This window comes from Acomys minous (assembly GCF_964271855.1).
Source record: "Acomys minous genome assembly, chromosome: 12".
Classification (NCBI taxonomy): Eukaryota; Metazoa; Chordata; class Mammalia; order Rodentia; family Muridae; genus Acomys; species Acomys minous.
Window position 1 is genome coordinate 112,508,215 of NC_140493.1, and position 27,581 is coordinate 112,535,795.

Consider the following 27,581-nt stretch of genomic DNA (forward strand, 5'->3'; position numbering starts at 1 on the left):
TCTGCCATGGGCAGGGCTCGTGAGCTTTTCGGAAGAGCGTGAGGGGTGTTCTGTGGTACCTGAGGCTGAGGGGGCTTCCCCTGGCCAGGCTCATGCTCCTGGGAGGACCTCTCACACAGTGTTCTTTGTAGGTGGCCACTTAGTCTCCTCACCAGGTTGTAGAGGACACGGGGTCAGTGACATGGTCAGTAGAGGCCAGCCCAGGCTCTAGCATGCTTGTTGATACTGTGTCCCCATGTAGGACAAGACAGACAACTCTGCCGGCAAAGCAAATGGAGAATGTTTTAATGGCTTGGTAACATCAGGAAGGCCATCCTTTGGGAGTCTGCCCTGTGCTCACAGCCCACCTGTATGCCATGTGTACCCTTGTTCCCAATGTGTACAAGCACAGGCCTTAAGCACCAAGGTGGATGCACTGTGGGGGGTGGGGGCGGGAGGGGCGGGCATGCAGGGGACTGAGACTTAGTCCTTGAGGTTGTAGTTGCGGACCCTAGGGTGCCGCTGGCGCTGGCAGTTTGTAGGTTTAGCCTGGTGGGACTTGCCAGGTCTGGGGTGTGTGGCTTTTGGCTGAGGTTCCATCTTTAGCCCTTTGACAGCAAAGGCCCTATGCGTGGGGCCAGGGCTCCGGCTGACCTTTTGGAAGCAGCTGGCTCCTGGAGGTGCTGGGCACTCTACAGACAAGAGGCAGAAAACAGGTAGGTTAGGAACAGGTAGGGAAGGGGAGGTGGGTGTGTGCCCAGGGTTGATCACATCACAATCAACAGCCCATGGGGACTCTCTGTTCTTTGCAGGAGCCTATACAGACCAGCAGGCCCTCCATAGTGACCTCGCCCTAGCCAGCAGCAACAACTGTGTTTGGTCCTGACTGCAGTGCAAGAGGTCTGTGTGGCCATGGGCTCCACATATTCTCAAGTGACCCTGGGCCTCCCCTACCCCCAGCACACAGACATCTGGGCTCTGGAAACAAACAACAGCACCCCCCCCCCATTCCCCCACGCCCTACACCCTTTCCTCCTGTGACCATTTCCTAAGGGCAGGAGCAGGAGGCTGACTCCTGCTCCTGGGAGGACCTCTCACAACCTTCAGCCCTGTCCTCAGGGCCTGAGTACATAGGGAGTGTTCATGAAGACTGTGGCCAGTCAGCACCTCTGACAGACAGGCCAAGGACCTGGAGCTGCACTGCACACGGCACAGGTTAAAGCCCGCTTGGCTTCGCTGCTGCTAGAACCCAGACTTAATGATTAAGTGTCTGTTAGTGAACTACATCTGGGCTTCATAGGTGAGCATCTGTACCTTTTGAGCTTTTCTGTCTTTGAGTCTTTGACAATAAAAAGTATTTCTCTTCTAAGACAGAACAGTTCACCTCTCTCAGGTGCCCAGACAGACCTGTCCTTCCTGGCAGCTGGCTTGGCAGACCGGAAGCTTCTGCTTTACCTGGAGCTGGAGATTTTGCATTTTTATACTTTTTGTTTTCCTTTTTAGGCAGGATCTCCTATGTGGCTCTAGTTTACCTGGAACTCACTATATAAACTGCCTGGCCTAAAAAATTAGAGACCCGCCTGCCTCCCAAGTGCAGGGATTAAACGCGTGCACCAGCGTACGCTCTGTGTTTCACAGCAGAGCCTAGCGGCTTGCGGACCTAGCCGCACTGCTTGCCACCCTTGGCTCAGCCATCTTACATGCACGAGGCAACCTGGGAGGTGAGCGCATTGTCTGTCCAGAGATGGCGAGTCCACCCCTACCTGACTCCCATGGACACATACACTGAATGGGCACTGCCTAGGGTAAGAGTCAGTCCAGCCACACGGTGCCCAGCTGACCCACAGTGCAGTGGGCACACAGCCCGAGTGCTTGCACAGGCTCCAGGAAAGTGACACCAGATGAACTGCCCTCCGCCTACTTCCTGTCCTGCGTTTATTTCTACTTTAATATCCTGGGAGGGTATGTGTCTCTTTTAAGTCAGGGTCTTGCTCTGTAGTCCAGGTTGGCCTTAAACTCACAGCAATCCTCCTGCTTCAGCTGTATGAGGGTTGGGGTTACAGGTATATGATACTATGTCCAGTTTTCTGAGGAAACTTTTTGAAACATCTAGAACCAGTACCCTCATTAGGGTCGTTTCTGCTCTAGTCCCTGCAGGGCCAGGCTCTGCCATCTGACCAGCAGGGCCAGGCTCTGCCATCTGACCAGCAGGACCAGGCTCTGCCATCTGACCAGCAGGGCCAGGCTCTGCCATCTGAGCAGCAGGACCAGGCTCTGCCATCTGACCAGAAGGACCAGGCTCTGCCATCTGACCAGCAGGGCCAGGCTCTGCCATCTGACCAGCAGGACCAGGCTCTGCCATCTGACCAGCAGGGCCAGGCTCTGCCATCTGCCCAGAAGGGCCAGGCTCTGCCATCTGATCAGCAGGACCAGGCTCTGCCATCTGACCAGCAGGACCAGGCTCTGCCATCTGCCCAGAAGGGCCAGGCTCTGCCATCTGACCAGCAGGACCAGGCTCTGCCATCTGACCAGCAGGACCAGGCTCTGCCATCTGACCAGCAGGACCAGGCTCTGCCATCTGACCCTGTAGGACCAGGCTCTGCCATCTGACCAGCAGGACCAGGCTCTGCCATCTGACCAGCAGGACCAGGCTCTGCCATCTGCCCAGAAGGGCCAGGCTCTGCCATCTGACCAGCAGGACCAGGCTCTGCCATCTGACCAGCAGGACCAGGCTCTGCCATCTGACCAGCAGGGCCAGGCTCTGCCATCTGACCCTGTAGGACCAGGCTCTGCCATCTGACCAGAGTCCTCTCTGTAGGAGGAAAGGAAGCACCTGGCTGCCTCCCAGACCTTCAGGGCGGGGGGTGGGGGTGGGGTGGGGCACCAGCCCCTACTCTGTGGCTGGGATGCATAACACTGGTTATGTCAAGCCTGTCTGGGGCCTGAGTCCCTGTGACCAGAGGTTTGGTTCCCACCTGTGCTGACCTGAGGGCCAGTATCTGGCCTGCAAAACCCACTCTGGCTATCTGGAATTCTATGTTTTCACCTGGGCTCTTGAGTGGGCACCGGGGGGAAATCTGGATGCACAGCTGTCTTGCACATTGCCAGGCAAAGACTCCTGCACATCAGCCTCCTGTTTGCTCTGACTCTGCCCAGCACTTGACTTGTGGAAAGTTCTAGTTATATATTTTAGTGCTTATGGCTCTTGAGGGAGAGGAATTGGAGCCTTGTGGGTCCATGTGTGTGGGGTTACTGCAGCGCCATGGCGTGTCTTCACTGAATGCTTGACCCTGGGATCGGGGGGTGGGGGGGGCAGGGGGAGCCGACTGTGTGTGGATCTGGCTCTTACCTGGCGAGGGCACTAAAGTGTCTGACTACAAGGCGTATACTTTCTGAGCCATAGCTCTCTTGCACCTGAGATTCCTAGCCCCCAGAGTCACCTTCAGAGCTACTGTCCCAGCTGGCTGCCTCCAGAGTATGCTGTGACCTCCCAGCTCTATGGCTGCCCTCATGTAGCTTTGCAAAGGACTGGGCTCAGTGAGGTCTCCAGAACCTGCCTTGGAGCTGGGGAGGGCTGGCCCTTTCTCATCGTAGGTGGCTGCCTCAGCCAGCCCTGTCTTTGGGGGTTAGCCAACCTTCACTGAGACCTCTCTCCTAGCCCCATAGGGCCTTGTGCGCCTCGGCTTTCTTGGCATTTACCCTGGGCTGCTTTTTTTCCATCGTGCTTATCAATTAGGTCGTATTACACCTTCTGGCCCTTCCAACTCCCCAAGGCTCCCTGCCACCTCCACGGTACCGTCCAAGCCTTCCTTCTGTGTGCCCTCTTGTTCACATGCAGTAATGTCCCAGCATCCCCAATCCTGTACCGGCCCCCTGCCTCATGCCTTTTCCTTTAATTTATTTTTTTTGGTTTTTCAAGACAGGGTTTCTCTGTGTAGCCTTGGCTGTCCTGGAGTCACACTGTAGACCAGGCTGGCCTCGAACTCACAGAGATCCACCTGCCTCTCTGTCTCACAAGTGCTGGGATTAAAGGCCTGTGTCACCACGCTGGCATTTTTTTTTTTAAAAATCACCCCATGCCTTTTTCTAAAGGGACCTCTAACCTTGGGTAATCAGATGCTACCTAACTACTCACCATCACTGTGGGAACCCAAAGGCCCATGGCCAGCAGCTTGGGCTCTATTCACAGGACTGTTAGACACCATGTCCCCTTGAGCTGCACCACAGCAAAGAGCAAGAGGCTCAGCTAACACCCACTGCCATGGGGTTCAAGAGAGGGAGCCCCAGGTGGTTTGGGCCCGCCATCTGTCCTGTTTTGGACACTGGACCTGCCATAGGGTTCAAGAGAGGGAGCTCTGGGTGGCTTGGTCCCGCCATCCGTCCTGGTGTGGACACCGGACCTGTCTCAGGCTGCACTGCCTAAAGCACGCCATTTGTATAGGGAGCACACAGACAGGCTGTGCCCCACAAACGCCTGCCCGTGCAGTTGCCTGGCCTAATTCTAACCCTGCCTCCGGGAGGAGTGGGAGAAGTGAGTAGACAGGGCTGAGGGGGGGGGGGCAGCTGCAGGAGGAGCTGCACTGTGAGGTGGCCTGAGGACTTCTAGAAGGTGAGGTGGCGAGGCAGGTGAGGTCCAGGCACATAATATGGGGATGGCCAACTTGTATTGGCTGGCTTCTAGATAAAATTCATGGCAGAGGTACTTCTTTAGGGTCTACCTAGCAACCTGAGGCTGCAGGCAGGCGCCTGAGCGTCCTAAGCTATGCTGGTAGAGCAGGCTGAGGACGGAGGGGCTGTTAGATCCTCAGTGTGTGGGAAGCAAGCCCCTCCCTACCTCACTGTCGTGCCTCATGGTTGTGGCATCTCTGGGCTGCTGTACCTTAGCTGTTCTTTGCTTTCCCCGCCCAGGACAGCTGAGTGAGGTGATGTGCCCTCCCTTCATCTTCCAGTGTGGCCTTATTGGGGGAGGATGCTGGCCACGCTGACACAGGCTGCTCAGCTTGCTCAAGACATTATGGGCAGCTGGCCAGGTCAAAGGCCTCCCCTGAAATCGTTCTCTGGAGGTTTGGCCAATGACCCTTTGGACCCCATGAGCTGCTTTCTGTGCCCCCAGGAAGGAGAGCCAGAGGGATGACATGCCTGCAGCACATGCAGGAAGGGTGCACTCACCCAGCTTGGGCCCGAGGGCCTGAGGGCCAGAGGCACAGGCAGGGCTCTGACGCCTGGTGGGAGTGCACAGCTCTCCACCGTGTCTCTCAGCTTCAGCGAGCTGCTCTATGGAGGTCAGGAGGCCTCCTCCCTCAGCCTGAGGTGGGGAAGAGCCTGAGGACATGGTTTCATGAGGAGGGAGCCTGGCTTCACACAACTAGTGCGCAGCACAGGGCCCAGTGCACAGGATTGTTTTGTAGGTTCCAGGACAAAAAGGACTTGCTGGTCTGGGCAGGGGCCCTCAGGGATTGGATGAGGAGGGACACTACTCAGCACTTCTCTCTCTGGCTTGGGGATAAAGGATCAGTCTACTCTGAGGCGAGGTTCCTCAGGGAGCCGTGTAGTGGCGCTCAGGGCTGAAGACAGTCCCTCCTGCCTCGGTGGCTTTCAGCTCCCTCCATACCACCAAGTGCTCATGGTAGCTGTTTCTAGGACAGGCAGGACAGCTACAGGGCTGGAGTCATTCACTACAGGAGAAGGGACATTTTGGATGCACGGGCTGGGCCACTGTGTCCCTCTCACAGATAGGAGCTCCCCAGGCAGGCCGGTCTCTCCCACTCTCCCCCGATACCGCTCGGGCTCTCCCATGCTGCTTTAGGAGCACACGGAGCTCCCGTGTTTAAGGCCGGAGGCCGCTGTCCTCAGATAATGCGGATTCCTTGACCGTGGAGTTTGGAGCACAGGCATGCCACTCTGACTGGCTAAGAGGGACTCTCTGGTCACTAGGACACTGCTGGGAGGTGACACCTGCTGCAGTTTCAGATGTTTGACGTGCACCTCCACCCCACGGTGGCTGCACTGGCCATATGAAGGGTCCTCAGGACTCAGCGGGGAGGTGGCATGGGCTTGGCGAGCGCACACCTTAGCCTGTCACCCTGCCACCCGCTCCCACTGCAGACAAACATCAGTGGTGGCACAGAGCACATGCTAAGAGGACACCGGTCCCTGTCTCTCCTGAGTGCCCACCAATCTCTCACCTCCCGTTCTCAAACTCAGGCCTGACAGGGACCATGGCCTTTGGCCCTGCTAGACTGATGAGTTCTGAAGTTGTGTTAGGAAGGCCCCGTTTCCTAACCCTGAGCTTGAACGGAATGTTGTATAGGGGAACTGCTGCCAAGGTCTCCAGCAGTAGTTACCTACTCTGGAGAAAACTAAAAACCAAAACCAAAACCAAAACCAAAAGAGACAGGGTTTCTCTGTGTAGCCCTGGCTGTCCTGGAACTCACTCAAGGCTGGCCTTGAGTTCACAGAGACCCGCCTGCCTCTGCCTCCTGAGCACTGGGGATAAAGGTGTGCACCACCGCAGGCACTAGATTCTGCTTCTATATAGTGGTTTTACTCGCAGAACCCTCTTGTAGAAACTTCTAAAGCAGGGTGAGGCCAGATGTGGTGGCGCACGCCTCTAATCCCAGCACTGCAGAGGCAGAAGCAGATGGATCTTTGGGAGTTCCTGGACTGCCAGAGTTTTTTTTTTTTCAAGACAGGGTCTCTCTGTGTAGCCTTGGCTGTTCTAGACTCACTTTGTAGACCAGGCTGGCCTCGAACTCACAGTGATCCGCCTGCCTCTGCCTCCCGAGTGCTGGGATTAAAGGCGTGCGCCACCACGCCCGGCTTTTTTGGACTGCCAGAGTTACACAGTGAAACCCTGTCTTAAAAAGAAGGAGGAGGAGGAGGAGGAGGAGGAGGAAGAGGAGGAAGAGGAGGAGGGAAGGAAGGAAAAGAAAGAGAAAAGTAGGGAAGTAGGGAAAGAAATTTTAGGCAATAGTCAAGTCCTATCTTCTCCAAATTATCCAAAAGATCAGAAAAGAGTAAGAGCTGAGCTGGGCTGATGACACGCGGGAGGCAGAGGCAGGCAGATCCGAATTCGAGGCCAGCCTGGTCTACACAGTGAGTCCTGGACAGCCAAGGCTACACAGAGAAACCCTGTCTTGAAAAACAAAACAAGGAAACAAACAAACAAACAGAAATCGAAAAGTAGAGGGTGGGAAAACGGCTCAGTGGGTAGAAGGCGCTTGCTGTACAAGCTGGGACCTGAGTCCAACCCCAGGAGCCCATGTGAAGGTGCAAGGAGGGAACCAGCTCCACTAAATTGTCCTCTGACTCCTATGTGGGCAAATGACATGCACATGACCTGCCCCCCCACACCACACACATACACACACGCACATCAGACACACCCCACACCCCACACAATATGCACATACACACCACACACACACACACATGCCACACACCACATACACATGCACATACACACCCCACACACACATACACACCACATACATGCACACACCCCACACACATATGCACATACACGCCACACAACACACATACATACACACACATGCCACACACCACACACACATGCACATACACACCCCACACACACACACACACACACACACCACATAAAACAAATCTAGGCAAAGCATACCAATCAGCACTAAGATGGACACGCCCGCCCCGCAGGGCTGGCCCACACCAGGGCTGCCACTGTTTCACCACACTCACTTTAGCATAGACACAGGACTGGGCAAGGTTTAAGGCCTGTCTGTGATGACAGGGACATAAAGTGCCTTTACAGTTCTGGCACAGGACGCGAGGCTTTGCGCATGCTGGGCACACACACCAGCACTGAGCTCCAGCCCCTGCTAGAAGTGCTCTGCGGCGTGATAAAGGTCCCATTGAGAAGCACACAGCAATCATCACATTTAGGAGCTTTAGCCTAATCCCCTTATTTAGGAAGGATACAAGACAACCACTGTCACCACTCCTGTTGCCATGGAGGCAGGAGGCCCAGCCAACTCTTTAAGAAAAGGAGAAGGAGTGTATGGAAGAGAGGAAATACAAGGGAGACCTCATCATCCGCTTAGTAGGAGGAAGAATCAAAGCCAAATCCAGGAGCTCAGAAAGGCAAGCGGCTCCACCTACACCCCAGACCGTTTCTGAAGCAGCCGTGAGAGCCGCAACGTCAGAAACGGCAGAGCTGAAGCGCCTGCCAGCACCTTGTCGCAAAGTTTTCTGAGTGCTGGGCCTAGGTGGGAAAACGTGTCAGGGCCAGGTACCTGCTCGGCAATCCAGGAGGCCAGTCCTGGTGGCCTGCTTTATGCCTGATTCAAGTTAAGTCTCCAGGGCAGGTAGTGTGTGTGTGTGTGCACGTGTGTGTGAGTGTGTGTGTGTGCATGTGTGCATATGAGTGAGCGTGTGTGTGTGAGCGTGTGTGTGTGTGAGCTTGTGTGTGTGTGTCTGGCGCCTCCACTGGCTCTGTCCCCTGGGTTCTACCACACTCCCATGGTGCCAGGGCTCCTGGCCTGTTTGTCTGCAGTAATGGCCTCCCTTGGTGTCCCTAAGTGCCACAGAGGAGAACAATTAAGAAGCCTCCAGTGGCTTGATAAAAGTGAGATGCATCCTGCAAGAGAGGCCGCCAAACAGCAAACTCAGCAGGACAAGGCGTTTCCTACACAGACTTGTCCTGATTTTGTCTGTAATGGGCCCAGATCTCCAAGGAGAAAGAGTGTAGTAGTGTTTTGTGTGTGTGTTGGAGGAGGGGGTCCATGTGTACCACAGCATGCTGGACGCTACAGGCAGCTTATGGGAGTACTTTCCTTTCACAGGGTGGATTCCTGAATGGAACAAAGGTTGTCAGGCTCAGAGGCAAGTGCCCTAACCTGCTGAGCCATTTCTCAGGCCTCTTCAATCATTTTTATTAAGGAGAAATGTACACACAATAGAGGGCATCTTCCTAGAACTTCCTGGCAATGTATCCATTTTGTAAAGTATCTACTCAAATATTTTAGTAATTTTTCTTGTTTTCCTTTTTTTTTTTTTTGGCTTTGGTTTTTTTCTTTTTCTTCCTGAGACAGGGTTTCTCTGTGTAGCCTTGGCTGTCCTGGACTCGCTTTGTAGACCAGGCTGGCCTCGAACTCACAGTGATCCGCCTGCCTCTGTCTCCTGAGTGCTGGGATTAATGGCTTTCCTTTCTCTTGAATTAGAGTTTCATGTGTCCTGCGTTCACGTCCACAACGCCCTGGGCTCAGTCACCAGTGTTACATAAAGGGAGGAACCTGAACAACTGAACTATTTATCCCAAGCCCAAAATTGTCAATTCAGATGTTCTGGATATGAATTTTTTTTCTGGATATGAATTTTTGTTTTGTTTTGTTTTTTTTGGACAGGGTTTCTCTGTGTAGCCTTGGCTAGACTGGACTTGTTTTGTAGACCAGGCTGGCCTCGAACTCACAGAGATCTACCTGCCTCTGCCTCCCAGGTGCTGGGATTAAAGGTGTGCACCACGATGCCCCGCCCCTGGATATGAATTTTTAATATGTTTTTGTTGGTTTTCCTGTTTTGAGACAAGATCTCACTGGGTAGCCTCCAACTTGTGATCCTCCTGCCTCAGCTTCTTGAGTTCTGGGATTACAATTGTATGCTGCCAGGCCTGGAAATTTTGTTTTGCAATTTTGGGGTTAAACTGGGGTCTTCCAGGGTAGAAGTAATGGCTGAGTGACTAAAAACACTAGTAACTCCCACAGAGGACACACATTCACTTCCAAGCACCCATCTGGTGGCTGAAAACCATCCCTGACTCCAGGTCACGGGACCCAATGCCCTCTTCTGGCTTCGGAAGGTACCAGGCACACATATTGTACGTACACATACAGGCAAACATTCTTAAACATAAAATAAACGAATAAACAAACAAACCGGGACTTTCCACGATGTAAGATGACCTTCAGGCTGGCCTCGAACTCACAGCACTCCCAATGCTGGAATTAAGTATGTGCTACCCTGACTTGTCTTTTTGTTCTTGGTGGGTTCCTGGGAGGAAAGCACACGTAGGCTCATGGGCCTTAAATATTTTCTTTGATTCTGGAGTGTCCGAGAATCAGCTCCATCAGAAAGGGAGCTGAGACCTGTGTCGTGGGTACCAGGTGTGGTGAGGAATGGCGGGGCTTCTCCTCAGAGACTCTCTGTGCGTTTTCATGTAACCCTCGCCCCTGCACTTACTTGTCCATTCAACTCAACTGAGGAAACTCTGCTGTTGGTAGCTTGACAAGCAATGTTTGCAGGACCCAGTACCAAGCCCTGGGGTCTGTGTGGCTGCAGCACCAAGTTCCCCACACACCCTGTGGCATCACCATTTATGATTGGTGGGTCCTCTGGTCTTTGTTCCTATTTCCTGGTGCACTTTTGCTAAAACCACAGTAGAGTCATGGCTCCCAGCCATCTCCCTCCCCAACACTAAAGTATGCATAAAGTGCCTCAGCGTTTGAATGACGCCGACTCTAAATCACCTCTCCTGATTCTATATAATTTAACATACAATATAAATGCTGTCCCTGTAAAAACCTGCTGCACTATATTGTTGGATAGGACAGAAAGAGTATGTACATGTTTAATACAAATTCAAATACAAATTAATACAAACACACATTTTAAAAAGTATTTTCAATTTTGGTTGAAATCAGGGGCCCAGATTAGCCATATTTTCTGCTTGCTTTGGCCTTGCTTTGTTCATAAGCCATCATCTCCTGGATCACTAGAATACTTATTCAAAAGCATACTACAAATGGGGAGATTATATTAAGAAAATAGGAGCTGAGTGTGGTGGCGCACGCCTGTAATCCTAGCACTCGGGAGGCAGAGGCAGGCGATCTCTGTGAGTTCGGCCAGCCTGGTCTACAAAGTGAGTCCAGGACAGCCAGGGCTACACAGAGAAACCTTGTCTCGAAAAACCAGAAGGAAAGTATTATGGTATAGTGTGTGGCCTGAAGACAAAGCCAATAAAGTTGCAGGTAAACATGGTGCTCAGCCCAGCTCTTCAGAGGCTGAGACAGGACAACTGCTGTCCACACTGCAGTCACAGGCCTTTGCCACAAGGCTCGGCTGAAAATGTTATTTCAAAGTTACATTCCTCGTTGGGGCTGTAGCTCAGCAGTGGAGTGCTTCCTAACCACGCACACGACCCTGGGCTCAACCCCCTCAGCAGAGCGAAATTAACCAACTAAATAAAATTACTTTCTTTGTAAGGTTGGACCTGGCAGCTAGAACAATAGAAAAATAGCTGACTAGGCAACCCTGGTTAGCCTTAGGGATGCTGTTCTGTGAGGGCGAGGGCGGGGCAGTTGTGTCTCCAGGTCTGACTTCTGGAACTCGAGGTAAAGAGCTCGGCTTTGAGTTGGACAAGAGCAGTGGCCTCAGCAGCTCTATGTTGACAATCTAGCCTGGTCACCCCAACAGGGCCCTCTTATTTCTGCCACCAACTCCTGATTCAGCAATCGAAGCTGGAGCCATTTCCTCCCTTTCTTGGGCTACTGTTTCTGGGTTCCTTTTTCTGCTCTCAAGAGATCTTATTTTTATGTTTTCTCTGCATGTATGTAGCCGTGCATATAGATGTGGTCTTCAGAGGTGTTTTCATCTGGAACCACTGCCTGTTGGGACTAAACCCTGTCACTGAGGCACTGACTGGAAGCAGCCATGCTAACTGGTCCTGCGTACAGTGCTCTGCCTGCATGTGCATCTGCCTGCCAGAAAAGGGCACCAGATCCCAGTACAGATGGTTGTGAGCCACCATGTGGGTGCTGGGAATTGAACTCAGGACTTCTGGAAGACCAGGCAGAGCTCTTGACTGCTGAGCCATCTCTCCAGCCCCTGTTTGTTCTTTGAGACAGGGTTTCTCTATGTAGCCTTGGTTGGTCTGGACTCTCTTTGCACACCAGGCTGGCCTTGAACTCACAAAGATCCGCCTACCTCTGCCTCCTGAGTGCTGAGATTAAAGGCGTGCGCCACTGTGCCTGGCTCTTCTTGGTGTTCTTAATCATGGGTGTGGTGACACACTCCTGTAATCTTAGCCCCTTGGATATAGAGGCTTAGGATAGTATAAGGTCCCACACAGTATGCGCAAGGTCAACCTGAGCTATATTAGATCCTGTCTTAAAAAATAAAATAAAAGGCTGGAGAGATGGCTCAGAGGTTAAGAGCACTGGCTGCTCTTCCAGAGGACCCAGATTTAGTTTCCAGCTCACGGCTGTCCATCACTCTAGTCCCAGAGGATACAATGATCTCGTCTGGCCTCAGACATACACGCGCATTATTCTGTCTACAAAGTCCGTGTGCTTACGGTGCTGGTCTGGAACGTCAGGCTCCACTGTCCTCCTGCCTTGGGCTCTGGAGTAACCGGCTGCTGTGTGGGCTCCTGGGACAGCACATAGCTGAATCCTGCTTCTCCTTCCAGTCAGTGAGCACGGTGCTTAGACCATATAACTGTACTTTATTCTCAGAAGCTAGAGACTGAACTCTGTCACACATGCCAGGGCGCTCTCTCTCTCTCTCTCTCTCTCTCTCACACACACACACACACACACACACACACAAGTCTCGTGTAGCCTAGGTTGGCTCCAAACTCCCTATATGGCTGAAGTACTTGACGTTCTTGCCTTTGCCTCCCACATGCAAGGATGAGAGACCTGTGCCACTGTGCCTGTTTCTGCCGTGCTTGGGATGGGGACCCATGGACTCAGGGTAGACACACTCTCTGATGAGCATCCTCAGCCCCTAGTGTTCTAACGCTGAGCCACACACAGGCCATACTGCTTCTTTGTTTTGTTTTTAAGTCATTGCTTTTTGTAGACAAGTTGTCTGTGTAGGTAGCCCAGGCTAGCCCTGACTTTCTAACCCTTCTATCTCAGTCTAAGTGCTAAAGTTACAGGAAGGAGCACACACGGGCCTGTATTTCTGGGGAAATCCTGGCTTGTGGTTTCTGAGAGAAACATGGCAGGATTTTAATCTTCCTTTCTCATGTGCAATGTGCTAGTTTTTCTTTGATAGTTTTAAGATTTTTCTCTTAATCGCCTCTCTCTTTTCTGTTTTTGTTTTTGTTTTGTTTTGAGACAGGGTTTCTCTGTGTACCCTTGGCTGACCTGGACTTGCTTTTTGTAGACTAGGCTGGCCTTGAACTCACAGTGATCCGCCTGCTTCTGCCTCCCAAGTGCTGGGATTAAAGGCGTGTGCCACCACCACCTGGCTACCTGCCTCAATTTTACTTCCAGCACTCGGGAGGCAGAGGCAGGCAGATTGCTGAGTTCGAGGCCAGCCTGGTCTACAAAGCGAGTCCAGGGCAGCCAAGGCTACACAGAGACTCTGTCTCAAAAAACAAACAAACAAAAACCCCAAAAAGATATTTTTATTATTGTTTGTGCAAACCTGTGTAGGCATGCGTATGGTGTACACAGGGAGTCCACAGTGCACACTCAGAGGCCAGGAGAAAATGTTGTGGTGTTATCTCCTCCCTCGTATCTGTGGGTGACAGGGATCCAACTCAGATGCCAGCTCTGTTTGGCCTTAATCACTGGCCCACCGCCCTGGGCCGTTTATCACTGATTTTAAAAAGTGTGATCATTCTGCCTGGTGGAGCACGCCTTTTAATCCCAGCACTAGGGAAGTCAGTCTGCCACACAGTGAGTTCCAGACCAGAGAGCTACAGAGTGAACCTTATCTTAACTAAAGCCAGGCAACCAAACAAGTCTCACCAAGATGTGAGATTGTGGAGATTATGATTGGAATTAAATGTTTGCCACCACCATCTGGCAAGGCTTTCTTTTCTTTTCTTTTTTTTTTAAAGAGAAATAGAAAAGGAGTGGATGGGTAGGAGTGGAGCAATAGGAGGGCCCCAATGAGGGGAGGGCCTGGGCAGCCAGGAGGAAGGGGAAACTGAGGTCGGGATGTAGGAAAGATAATTTTGAAAAGGAGAAAAACAAACCAAAAAATCTTTTTTAAAAAGCCCCTGTGGGATTCTGTTCATTAGAGTGGAAGTCTGGTCTTCTCTGGATAGCAGATTTCCTGCTCGGAACATGGGAAACAGCGGCCTTTCTCAATAGGCCCTTTCACCCACCTGATCTAGTACTTCAGGAACTACAAGCCCAACTTTTCCTGATAAGAGGGAAGTTCCAAGGAGTGCCCCACCGGTGCTGAGATCTTAGCCTCCAACAAATGGCCTCTAATTGCCCCTGGCGCTGTCCCCTGCACACAGGACAATTAAGTACTGTTTTAACTCCTGTGATAGAGGCCTTGTTATGGAGGCACAGCACCACTGTCTGCAGATGAGGAATCCTGGCTCCTTCAGCCCTAGCGAATCAGACACATTCCCCCTCACTTCCCAGGGTCTGTAACTCCCTAATTCACAAGCAAAGTTGCCCTAAACTCCTCCCCAGGGCTTCTAGCCTGTTGCCAATGTGCTCAGTCACCTGCTCCAACCTGCTTGCCAAGCAGCCGCTAGGGACGAACTCATGGAGGGCATCTTGCCCTGTCTCCCAAGTCCACATCCCCTCCCCCGCTGCGCAGGGTTCAGGACGCAAACCTACCTGCCTGCAGAAACCCAGATCTGTGCGACTCGAGCTGCTGATGACACAAGCTCCCAGCCCCAAATGTGTTGACAACAGCCCAGGCTGGCCTAAAACTACCTAAGTCAGTGGTTCTCAGTCTGTGGGTTACTGGCCTTCTGTATGGGTCTGACTCCAGGGACCCTGCACCGAGCACAGGCAGCACAGTGTGGAGGAGATGGGAACGGAGCTTGGGAAGGCCAGGAGGGATGGCAGTTGTGGTAGAGTCTTAGTAAAAGAGAGGAGCCGGGCGTGGTGGCGCACACCTTTGATCCAGCGCTCAGGAGACAGAGGCAGGTGAATCTCTGTGAGTTCAAGGCCAGCCTGGTCTACAAAGCAAGTCCAGGACAGCCAGGGCTGCACAGGAAAATACTGTCTTTTGCTTGGGGGGCGTTGTTTGTTTGTTTTGTGAGACAGGGCTTTTCTGTCGGCATGCCCAAGGCTCTATTCTTCCCCACACCACAAAATGAAAACCAGGTACAGGGAGATGGCCACAAGTTCAAGACCAGCCTGGTCTACATGTGAAGCTCCAAACCAGCCAGGGCTATACATGGGACCCTGTCTCAAGAATCCCTCCCCCTAAAAATAAATGTATTTGAGGCCAGCCTGGGGTACTTGATAGTTTGAGATTCCAGCTCAAAAATTCAGTGAGGGAGGGGGGAAAAAAGAGAGGAGAGAGAGGAGTTAAGGGGAAGAGGAGTAAAAAAGAAAAAACACTAAAAGATGACGTTTCCGGAGCCGGGGTGGGGGGTGGGGTGCAAGCTCCATACAATGTGAGTGGCCATCCGTGGGGGACCCAGCGCAGGACCCACTGCAGGAGGGTCAGAAGGTGGCCCTCAGCTCAGCGCTTCTCGCCCGTCCTGATGCTGCGACCCTCGAACCCAACCACAAAGTGATTTCATTGCTCTTTTATAACTGTAGTTTTGCTGTTAGGATTCGTAATGTGCATATCTGACCTAGAACTGACTTCTGTTCCTCTGCTCCGAGGGTGGCACTCAGTGAAGCCAGTTGTTTACGGGGGACCTTAGAGTCCTGTCCTTATCGTCAGAGCTTTCAGAAGCAGAAGTGGGTGCCTAGAATAAATACCACTAAAAAGCAAGCCAATGTGGTTATTTCTAAATGTATTTGCTTTGCTTTAGAAGTGATTTCAAGCTGGGCGTGGTGGTGCACGCCTTTAATCCCAGCACTCGGGAGGCGGAGGCCGAGGCAGGCGGATCGCTGTGAGTTCGAGGCCAGCCTGGTCTACAAAGCAAATCCAGGACAGCCAAGGCTACACAGAAAAACAAAAAACAAACAAAAGAAGTGGCTTCAACATGTTGCTTTTCTAAGTGGCAGTTGCCATTTCCTCCTATTTAAGAAACAACAACAACAGATCCCTGGGCATCCCTGTCTCAAGATTGTAGAGGGTGCCCTGGCCTGAAGGGCCCCAGCACAGGCAGCAAACATCCACTTCCATATGTTTGCTTGTTTCCTGTTTCTAAAACTTGAGCTATTGTTTTGTTTTTTGAGTTCTCTGCGTATGTGTATGGCTGTTCTAAAGGTGTGGGCCACCACTACCTGCCTTTTTTTCCTTTAAAAATATTTATATTTTCTTTTGTTTGTTTGTTTGTTTCGAGACAGGGTTTCTCTGCATAGCCCTGGCTGTCCTGGACTCACTCTGTAGACCAGGCTGGCCTCAAACTCAACAGTGATCCACCTATACTTTAAGTGTGTGGGCATGCACTGAACCATCTGGAACTGGAGTTATGACAACCGTGAGCAGCTATGTGGGTCCCTGGAATCAGACTCAGGTCCTCTGGAAGAGTAGCCAATGCTCTTAAGTACTGAGCCATCTCTCCAGCCTTGCACTGCCTCCGTGGAGGCAGTTCCAAGATGCTGTGGAGCTGAGTGCAGGCATCTCAGAAAAATGGTGCCAGCAGCAGGCTCTTATTCAGCGACAGGGACCAGGCCAAGGACAGGCATGCTTAGAAACGGGGAGGAACCATGACCTCATACATGATGACAGTCTTGGCTGTAGTGGGCGGCGGGCAGAGGGGTGTGAGCACAGTCTTGGCTGTGGTGGGCGGCGGGCAGAGGGGTGTGAGCACAGTCTTGGCTGTGGTGGGCGGCGGGCAGAGGGGTGTGAGCACAGTCTTGGCTGTGGTGGGCGGCGGGCAGAGGGGTGTGAGCACAGTCTTGGCTGTGGTGGACGGCGGGCAGAGGGGTGTGAGCACAGTCTTGGCTGTGGTGGGCGGCGGGCAGAGGGGTGTGAGCACAGTCTTGGCTGTGGTGGGCGGCGGGCAGAGGGGTGTGAGCACAGTCTTGGCTGTGGTGGGCGGCGGGCAGAGGGGTGTGAGCACAGTCTTGGCTGTGGTGGGCGGCGGGCAGAGGGGTGTGAGGACAGTCTTGGCTGTGGTGGGCGGCGGGCAGAGGGGTGTGAGCACAGTCTTGGCTGTGGTGGGCGGCGGGCAGAGGGGTGTGAGCACAGTCTTGGCTGTGGTGGGCGGCGGGCAGAGGGGTGTGAGCACAGTCTTGGCTGTGGTGGGCGGCGGGCAGAGGGGTGTGAGCACAGTCTTGGCTGTGGTGGGCGGCGGGCAGAGGGGTGTGAGCACAGTCTTGGCTGTGGTGGGCGGCGGGCAGAGGGGTGTGAGCACAGTCTTGGCTGTGGTGGGCGGCGGGCAGAGGGGTGTGAGCACAGTCTTGGCTGTGGTGGGCGGCGGGCAGAGGGGTGTGAGCACAGTCTTGGCTGTGGTGGGCGGCGGGCAGAGGGGTGTGAGCACAGTCTTGGCTGTGGTGGGCGGCGGGCAGAGGGGTGTGAGCACAGTCTTGGCTGTGGTGGGCGGCGGGCAGAGGGGTGTGAGGACAGTCTTGGCTGTGGTGGGCGGCGGGCAGAGGGGTGTGAGCACAGTCTTGGCTGTGGTGGGCGGCGGGCAGAGGGGTGTGAGGACAGTCTTGGCTGTGGTGGGCGGCGGGCAGAGGGGTGTGAGCACAGTCTTGGCTGTGGTGGGCGGCGGGCAGAGGGGTGTGAGCACAGTCTTGGCTGTGGTGGGCGGCGGGCAGAGGGGTGTGAGCACAGTCTTGGCTGTGGTGGGCGGCGGGCAGAGGGGTGTGAGCACAGTCTTGGCTGTGGTGGGCGGCGGGCAGAGGGGTGTGAGGACAGTCTTGGCTGTGGTGGGCGGCGGGCAGAGGGGTGTGAGGACAGTCTTGGCTGTGGTGGGCGGCGGGCAGAGGGGTGTGAGCACAGTCTTGGCTGTGGTGGGCGGCGGGCAGAGGGGTGTGAGGACAGTCTTGGCTGTAGTGGGCGGCGGGCAGAGGGGTGTGAGCACAGTCTTGGCTGTGGTGGGCGGCGGGCAGAGGGGTGTGAGCACAGTCTTGGCTGTGGTGGGCGGCGGGCAGAGGGGTGTGAGCACAGTCTTGGCTGTGGTGGGCGGCGGGCAGAGGGGTGTGAGCACAGTCTTGGCTGTGGTGGGCGGCGGGCAGAGGGGTGTGAGCACAGTCTTGGCTGTGGTGGGCGGCGGGCAGAGGGGTGTGAGCACAGTCTTGGCTGTGGTGGGCGGCGGGCAGAGGGGTGTGAGCACAGTCTTGGCTGTGGTGGGCGGCGGGCAGAGCGGTGTGATCCAGGTGTGCCCTCCTCTTCACTCTCCTGAGAGCTCATCTTCTCCCTCCCAGAGCTGCTGTTCCCAGGATCTTCTTGCCCTGTGTATCTCACCCTGGCTATCCCGGGCCTTATGTCCACCTTCTAGCTCGGGTTATTCAGACCCTGGGGAATTCTGCGTCAGTTCTCAAGTGTGAGACGCAGAGAGGAAAGGAAGATGGTGTTCTGGTTTAGTTTACAGCAGTCACAAACTGTTCTTGGAGGGTACCCATCCTATGAGGTTTTCACTTGATTTTTCTTATCGAGAACACGCACCACAAGCGGCTCATTACCATCTCCCACAAAGGCATCTTGACTGCTTCCCTGAGCTCACCTTGGGTTTCACAAGAGACACAAAGCACCCGCAGAGACCAGACAGGGGGCAGGTCTGGTGCCAGGGACTCCTGGTTAATAAACATCACAGGAGGCCAGGCAGGGAGCGAAAACCAACAAAGCAGAAAAGCATCAAAATGGAGTTACTCACAGGAAACCCCACGTCACCGTCCTGAGGCTAACCTGCTTACGGAGCCTGCAGGGACCAGGCTGGGGAGCCCACGGCCACTTCCCCCCCACAGGCCTTCTCCTGCCCCCCACTTCCTCTTTCCTTCCTTAAAATGTTGTTTTACATGTGTCTGTTTTGCCCACCTGTGTAACACGTGTGCCACGCGCATGCTGTGCCAAGGGTGTCAGGGTGCTGGATTTACTGGAACTGTTCTTATGGATGGCTGTGAGCCACCGTATGGAGCTGGAATTGAACCCAGCTCCTCTGCAAAAGCAACAAATGCCCTTAACCACTGACCCATGCCTCCAGTACTCCTTGTTCTTGGTTTTTAATCATTATTATTATTATTAATTATTTTTTAGTTTCTCAAGACAGGGTTTCTCTGTGTAGCCCTGGCTGTCCTGGACTCTGTAGACCAGGCTGGCCTTGAACTCACAGCGATCCGCCTGCCTCTGCCTCCCAAGTGCTGGGATTAAAGGCGTGCACCACCATGCCTGGCTTGTTCTTGGTTTTTTAAAGCAGGGCCTTTTATTTATTTTTATTTTTTAAAAGAAGATTTTATTTATTTATGTATGCACACTCTATCTGCACGTGCATCTGCCTGCCAAAAGAGGGCACCAGATTCCAGTGTAGATGGTTGTGAGCCACCACGTGGTTGCTGGGAATTGAACTCAGGACCTCTGGAGGAGCAGACAGTCTCCAGCCCTAGAACAGGGTCTTATGCAGCCTACACTGGCCTCAAGCTTCCCACTGCGCTCCTGGCTTGTGAGCGCCAGAGCCACGGGCATTTGCGCCGTATCCACACTTCCTTTTTTTACCACAGCGTCTTGTTATAGTCCATGCTGGCCTCAAACAAATAAGCTATCCTCCAGCCTCAGGCTCCCTCGTGCTGAGATTAGAGGTACGAATCCCTCTCCAGGGACGTTTCTTTCATTCTTAGATTTTATTTGTTTGTTTTCTGAGACAGGGTTTCGCTACGTGGCCCTGGCTGTCTCGGAACTCTGTAGACCAGGCTGGCCTTGAATTCAGAGATCCACCTGCCTCTGCCTTTTGAGTGCTGGGATTAAAGGCCTGCCTAGTTTTATTTATTTTTATCTTGTATGTTTTAGTGCTTTTCTTAAATGTATATCTGTGTACAACATGTTCACACTGTGCCTTCAAAGGTCAGAAGTATGTGCCAGATTCTCCAGGACTAGAGTCACAAAAGGCTGTGAGCTGCCGTGTGGGTGCTGGGAATTGAACATAGGTCTTCTGGAAGAAAAGTCAGTGTTGTTGTTGTTGTTATTATTATTATTATTATATTATTATTATTATTATTACTACTACTACTACGTTTCTCAGATGCTCTGGCTGTCCTGGAACTCACTTTGTAAATCAAGCTGGCCCTCAAACTCGGAGATCTACCTGCCTCTGTCTTCCAAAGTGCTGGAATCAAAGGCATGTGCCACCATGCCCTGGCGCGGTCAGTACTCTTAACTGCTGAGCTGTTTCTCTCTCTCTCTTGTCTATCAGGCCCTCAGTTGGTGTTGACAGAAAGGCTGCTGTTGGGGTCCACGAGGCTGCCCAGTGACTGGACGGAGGCCACATCCAGGGGAGGTTTCAGGCATGCACAGATCCCCAGGTTTTGTTTTGTCTTGTTTTGTTTTGAGACAAGGGTTTCTCTGTGTAGCCCTGGCTGTCCTGGACTCACTCTGTAGACCAGGCTGACCATGAACTCACAGTGATCCTCCTGCCTCTGCCTCCCGAGTGCTGGGATTACAGGCATCCGGCACTGCTCCTGGTTGTTAAAGTTTAATTAATTTTTAGTTTCTTTTAAAGATCTGCTTATTTTCTTTATGTGCATAGGTGTTTTCCTGCATGTATGCACAGCACACATGTAACCGTGGTCAGAAGAGGGTGCTGGGCCTTAGAACTGGAGTTACACATGGTTGTGAGCAGTCGTGTGAGCGCTGGGACTCAAGCCTGTGCCCTTGGCAAGAACAGTAAGATGGCTGAGCCATCTCTCCAACCCCCTGTTTGTGAGGGGGGGGGGCACACTTGTCACACCATGCATATGAAGGTGAGGAGTCAGTTTGTAGTAATTCTTTCCTAATCGTGTTCCGGAGTCCAAATCCTAGTTGTCAGGTTTGGCAGCACTTTTATCTACTAAGCCATCGGCCAGCTCCTTATCTTATTTTTTTTCCTTATTTTTTAAAAAGATTTATTTATTTATTATTATGTATACAGTATTCTGCCTGCATGTACACCTACAGGCCAGAAGAGGGCATCAGAGCTCATTATGGTGGTTGTGAGCCACCATGTGGTTGCTGGGAACTGAACTCAGGACCTCTGCAAAAGCAGACAGTGTTCTTAACCGCTGAGCCATCTCTCCAGCCCCCTTTACCTTATTTTATTTATTTTGGTTTTTCAAGACACAGCTTCTCTGTGTAGGCTTGTCTGTCCTAGAATTTACTGGGTTGTGCAGGCTAGTTTTGAACTCAGAAAGATCTTGTATTACAGTACCTTAAACTGTTGTTATTTCAAGACAGGGTTTCTCTGTGAAGCCCTGACTGTCTTGGAACAGTCTGTAGACCAGGCTAGCCTTGAACTCACAGAGATCCCCCTGCCTCTGTCTCCTGAGCGCTGGGATTATAAAGGCGTACACCACCCAGTTTACCTTACATTTTCTGAGACAGGATCTCTCTGTTACGTAGTCCTGGCTGCCCTGGAACTTGCTCTGGAGACCAGGCTGGCCGTGGACTACAGAGAGCCCCTGCCTCTGCTCCCCAGTGCGCCTGACTAAGGCTTCTTGATGTTTTGAGACAAGGTCTCTCACAGAATCTGGAGCATGCTGTGGCATCCGGGCTGACTTGCCAGCACCCCCAAATCCACCACAGGTGTACTTGGCTTATGTGGATGCTGGGATCTGAACTCAGGGCCTTGTGCTTAAGCGACAAGCATGTCTACCCACAAAGGCACCCCTCAGGGCCCTACAGGAATTGTTTTGGCTGGGCAGTGCCAAAGGCACACCTTTAATGGAAGCAGCATGGATACAGAGGCAGCTCTCTGAGTTCTAAGACTGCCGGGGCCACGCTGAGAAACCCTGCCAAAGCACAAACGAGCAAGCAAGCAAACTGTTTTGTTGTCGGTTTCAAAGTGAGCATTTTGAAGAAAGAAATGCTTTAGCCTCCCTGGGAACAGAAGCCTACGGGACCCACGGAGCCAGGGAGGAGCCACTGTGGGCGAGCCCAGGCCTAGCCCAGTGGCCACTTCCTGCCTGCCCCCTCCCGCTCCTGTCCTTTCCTGCTGGAGACACTGAGGCCAGGACGGCTCTCCTGAGGTGAGGCCTGAGGTGGAGGTCTGGCTATTGGAGCTGGGTCTGGCACAGTGAGACGCCACAATGAGGCCGGCGGACAAGGGGCGCTTGTTTAGCTCCCTTTGTTCCTTCTGGATCTCCAGATAAGAGAAGCCTGGTGTGGTGACACCGTGTGGCCACGGTCACTGTCAGCATGCGCACAGGAGCTGTATTAGGTAAGCAGGACTGAAGCAATGGCTTTGGAGTACAGTGCATTTTATCTTACTATTTTAAACAATCCTTTCCCCGCTTTTCCTTTCTTTTTCTTCTAGACTGGGCAGCCCAGGCCAGCCTCGGATTCATGAGGACCCACTTCCCTCAGCCTACCAGGAGCTGGAATTAGAGGCTTGTCAAGGGGATGAGCTCAAAAGCCACAACACTCTAAAGAAAAAAAAACCCACCCCACCCCCTGCCCTGCACTAGCCCACAGCTCGGCGGGAGGAGCTGGGCTAGCCCCAACCAGCAGCCACATTCCTCAGAGCTGCCACGCCCATGACCCTTTGGCCCGTGGGCAACCATAGCCCTCTCCTGCTAAGCCTGCCCTTTCCCCCCTGCGCTGACTGGGCCTGTGCAGGCCAGGAACACCAAGCGAGCAGCTGTTTGGTGACAGTCATCTGGCCTCAGTCTCCACTTGAAAATGGGATCGCTGTACCTGGGCCTTTCTGGTACACCTCAACCCAAGCGCTTAGCTGGACTGAAGGTGCTTCCAGGATACGGGCTGGTCAGGCCACTCCTACCTGGAGCCCCTTCAGCGCCTGGTTCCTGCAGGTACAAGTTCTAGGCCCTGTCTCTGGCCTCCCAGCACTTTCTAGACCACCTGTCTACCCTCCCCAATGAGTCTGGTACCCTCAGTATCCAGTTTCAATTTTCCTCAGTGAAAAGGTCACAAATCCACATTAAACCCAACCATGAAATAAATGCCTATAGCTTCAACACTGCAGATTAATGGGCTGAGTGTGGTGGCATACACCTTTAATCTTAGCACTCTGGAGCCAAAGGCAGGCAGATTTTAGTAAATTTAAGGCCAACTTGGACTACACAGTGCGTGGTTCTGGAACAGAGTCAGTGTTATAAAGTCACACCCTGCCTCGAAAACACTCAAGCAGGGCACGGTGGTGCACACCTGTGATCCTAGCACTCGGGAGGCAGAGGCAGGGGGATCGCTGTGAGTTTGAGGCCAGCCTGGTCTACAAAGAGGGTCCAGGACAGCCAAGGCTACACAGAGAAACCCTGACTTGAAAAGCCAGAAACCAAACAAAAACTACCCACTCAAACAAACAAACAAGCAAACAGACAAAACAAAAAACAAAAAAGCAGCAACAAACTGAACCAACCAAGTAAACAAAACAAGTGATTGCAAAAGGAGTTGGAGGTGGGAGGATCAACAGTTCAGAATCGTTTAAAGCTGCTCGGAGTTTGAGACAAGCCTGAGATACAGGAAGGCCTGCTTTAAAAACCAACAAACACCTCTAAGACCCTCAAATAATTGTAAATTAAAACCAACAATGTATCAGTTTTCATGTATCAGACTGAGAGAGAGATTTAGGCCCAGGGCACTGGAGCAGAGAGCTGCCTTCCACCCAGCTAGCAGGCAGCTGCAGGCTCAGAGCCAGGGTTTTTTTTTTTTTACAACTATTTGGTAACACTTCAAACTCCCCACACCTTTGACCCAGCGATTTCCTCTCTAGATAATTGTCCCCCTGTGGGCTCCCCCTGTGGGCTCCCACAAGGAGAAGCACGCACACTGCAGCACCCCGTGTAGTGTGGAAGATGACACCCCTGAGACCTTGGGACAAAATGAGGTTCCCAGTGCTATGGGCCACTCTAAAGATCTGTCAGCCCTGCATATGCCACCAAGAGATCTTCAGATAAAATAAAAAAGGAAGCTGCTCGCGGCTACAAGCTGTTGGAAGGAAAAGGGCAAATCTGTGTGTTCGGTGCACCTGGCCCTGGCAGCTGGGTGTGTGGAGGGACTAACTGGGCAGTGGGTGGGCAGGGGCAGGCAGGGGAAGCAGCACTGGGAGGGAGGCCTGTGCTGCGGGGGAGGCAGTGTTGGGGGGAGGCAGCGTTGGGGGGTAGGCAGTGTTGGGGGAGGCAGCGCTGCGGGGGAGGCAGCGCTGTGGGGGAGCCCTGTGCTGTGGGGGAGGCAGCGTTGGGGGGGAGGCAGTGTTGGGGGGGAGGCAGCATTGGGGGGAGGCAGTGCTGGGGGGTAGGCAGCGCTGCGGGGGAGCCCTGTGATGCGGGGGAGGCAGTGTTGGGGGGGAGGCAGTGTTGGTGGGGAGGCAGCGTTGGGGGGAGGCAGCGTTGGGGGGAGGCAGCGCTGGGGGGAGGCAGCGTTGGGGGGAGGCAGCGTTGGGGGGAGGCAGTGCTGGGGGGGAGGCAGTGTTGGGGGGAGGCAGCGTTGGGGGGAGGCAGCGCTGTGGGGGAGGCAGCGTTGGGGGGAGGCAGCGCTGTGGGGGAGGCAGCGTTGGGGGGAGGCAGCGCTGTGGGGGAGGCAGCGCTGGGGGGAGGCAGCGCTGGGGGGAGGGAGGCAGCGTTGGGGGGAGGCAGCGTTGGGGGGAGGCAGCACTGGGGGGAGGCAGCGTTGGGGGGGAGGCAGCGCTGGGGGGAGGCAGCGCTGGGGGGGAGGCAGCGTTGGGGGGAGGCAGCGCTGTGGGGGAGGCAGCGCTGTGGGGGAGGCAGCGTTGGGGGGAGGCAGCGCTGTGGGGGAGGCAGCGCTGGGGGGGAGGCAGCGCTGGGGGGGAGGCAGCGCTGGGGGGGAGGCAGCGCTGGGGGGGAGGCAGCGTTGGGGGGAGGCAGCGCTGTGGGGGGAGGCAGCGCTGTGGGGGGAGGCAGCGCTGTGGGGGGAGGCAGCGTTGGGGGGAGGCAGCGTTGGGGGGGAGGCAGCGTTGGGGGGGAGGCAGCGTTGGGGGGAGGCAGCACTGGGGGGAGGCAGCGCTGTGGGGGAGGCAGCGTTGGGGGGAGGCAGCGCTGGGGGGAGGCAGCGCTGGGGGGAGGCAGCGCTGGGGGGAGGCAGCGCTGTGGGGGAGGCAGCGTTGGGGGGAGGGAGGCAGCGTTGGGGGGAGGGAGGCAGCGTTGGGGGGAGGGAGGCAGCGTTGGGGGGAGGGAGGCAGCGCTGTGGGGGGAGGCAGCGTTGGGGGGAGGGAGGCAGCGCTGTGGGGGGAGGCAGCGTTGGGGGGAGGGAGGCAGCGCTGTGTGGGGAGGCAGCGTTGGGGGGAGGGAGGCAGCGTTGGGGGGAGGGAGGCAGCGCTGTGGGGGGAGGCAGCGTTGGGGGGAGGCAGCACTGGTGGGGAGGCAGCGTTGGGGGGAGGCAGCGCTGGGGGAGGCAGCGCTGGGGGGAGGCAGCGTTGGGGGGAGGCAGCGCTGGGGGGAGGCAGCACTGGGGGGGAGGCAGTGCTGTGGGGAGGCAGTGCTGCAGAGGAGCCCTGTGCAGGCTGTTTTTCCCACTCGGAGTGGAAGATGATCTGACCAGGCTGACCACTGCATTCCTGGGACAGACACTAGGGAGCTGGACTCTCCTAATTCCGGGAGAGGACGTTCAGGCCACCAGAAGCCTCACTCTACGAAGGTAGAGGAGTTCTGCCTTGGGACCGGCTTTGGGGCCAGGTGCTGCTGGAGGAGGTCTGTGGAAACCTCTGGCTGGGACCTGGGAGCGTTAGAGGTGATGCCTGTGTTGGGATGCGCGCTTAATCTCTGTGATTAGTTTCGGTGCTGCGGATAACTCTGGGTCTTGGAAACGCCCGGCAAGCCTCTGCCAATGATCTACTCTTTGAGCAAGTGCCCCACAGTGCTGCCCGTCTCAGGGCTGGCCGAAGTTCTGCTCTGGCTGTTGGGGTTAGCGTCTCCCAAGCCCAGGGCCTGTGTGTGCACATGTGTGTCTGCAGATGAACCTGGAGCCGGGCACATGGGAGGTACGTCTCTGTCACTGAGCCGCGCCCCAGCCTTGCGTCACATGTCTTAATGTTTAATGTGTGGAAGGCTGTGGCAGGCTGACTGCCTCTTCCCCAGGCATTTCACTGCTGTGGAACTTGAAAAGCCACTTGTTTGGCTTCAAGAGAAAGTCTGTCCATATTTCAGTTAGGATCACACGGAAGGGTTCTTCACTGTGGAGAAACCGCTGCTGCCCTGATCACATTAGTACTTTCATCTAGGAAGTACATGTATTTTAAAAGCCTTACTCTTTCCCCTTTTCCTTCCCAGAACAGGGTCTTGTTAAGTACTCAGTCTGTCTTCAAAGACTTTATTCTCCTGCCCCAGGCTCCAGGGTACTGGGATTATGGCTGTGCACCACAGAGGCTACAGGGCAAACCTTAGTTGGGGGAGGGGTGTGGGGGGTGAGCTCAGAGCTTCCTGGATGTTGGGGCTTCACCACTGAGCTGTATGGGCCATGCTTGGCAGCATCACCAGCCTGACTTCCTTTCAGGAATGTCATTCTTTCTACTCCCTCCCCCACCGGGCTGCAGGTGCCACCCGCCCCTTAGCTTGCCCACCACCGGCAGGCGGTCCTTTATCCAAGACAAAGCCTCAAGCATCCCCACCCTTAGGGGTGTCCCTGAAGAGACAGAAGGGAATGAGCAATAGGCCTGGGGCAGCGAGGTGAAGGCTGGGTGGTTGACCTGTTGGATTGGCTGGGGAAGCAGGTGCTCGGGAGATGGGGGGGAGAGGGACGCCCTTGGGGTGAGGGGTGCATACTTGTGTCCACAGGTGGGTGCGGAGCCCCTGGGCTATCCAGTAACACAGGGAGCAGAAGACTGGGAGCCAGGCACTGGGCCAGCACTGCTCAGCCAGACTTGAGGCTTTTGCAAGAATAAAGGTGAGAGGAGGCCGGGCTAGCGGGCGGGCGGGCGTGGTGGGGTAGAAGTCAGAGTGTGTCTGGGTGCCAACTTTGTATGATCTAGACCCCAGGAAGCTGCGCAGAGCTCGTGTGGGGATGAGGCCTGGCAGGACCTGATAGGAAACCAAAGGAGCCACTGAGGGCGCGGGGTGGGGTGGGCAGTGCTGGTTCCCACCTCAAAACCTAGGGTGTGAGGTGGTGGGGTGGGCAGTGCTGGTTCCCACCTCAAAACCTAGGGTGTGAGGTGGTGGGGTGGGCAGTGCTGGTTCCCACCTCAAAACCTAGGGTGTGAGGTGGTGGGGTGGGCAGTGCTGGTTCCCACCTCAAAACCTAGGGTGTGAGGCGGCAGTCCCAACCTCCAGACTCCAGGGTGCCTCAAACCATGATCTTCCTACCTCAACCTCATGAACGTTGGGATTAAAGACAACCGGGGCCCCCAGCACCTCAGCGGCTCCCATGTCATTAACATTTACACTTTGACTCCTTCTGTGCTGTTTCATCAGCATTCCTATCTGTCCAGGACCATGTAATGGTCACATTGCGGCTCATAACACTGAAAGTGCAAAACACTGGAGGTTGTTGTTGTTTTGGGTTTTTGTTGTTTTATTTTTGGTTTTTTCGAGACAGGGTTTCTCTGTGTAGCCCTGGCTGTCCTGGACTCTCTTTGTAGATCAGGCTGACCTCGAACTCACAGCGATCCACCTGCCTCTGTCTCCCGAGTGCTGGGATTACAG

At 54.2% G+C, this 27,581-nt stretch overlaps 1 protein-coding gene and 1 long non-coding RNA gene across 4 annotated transcripts in view; one reads left to right on the forward strand and one right to left on the reverse strand.

Annotated features, from left to right (window-relative positions):
* Nucleotides 1–268: 268 nt before the first annotated feature.
* CCDC57 (coiled-coil domain containing 57) overlaps nt 269–27,581 on the reverse strand; it is a 102,876-nt gene continuing 75,563 nt past the window's right edge. For all 3 annotated transcript variants that reach the window (XM_084751659.1, XM_084751657.1, XM_084751658.1), the window contains exon 18: nt 269–671. In XM_084751659.1, coding sequence (XP_084607785.1) covers nt 463–671 — 209 coding nt within the window. In that variant the 3' untranslated portion in view covers nt 269–462. The remainder of the gene's footprint in view (nt 672–27,581) is intronic.
* On the forward strand, nt 20,022–22,951 carry LOC311580248. The gene is made up of 2 exons (XR_014773403.1): nt 20,022–22,189; nt 22,286–22,951. It is a non-coding gene; the product is annotated as an uncharacterized lncRNA (long non-coding RNA).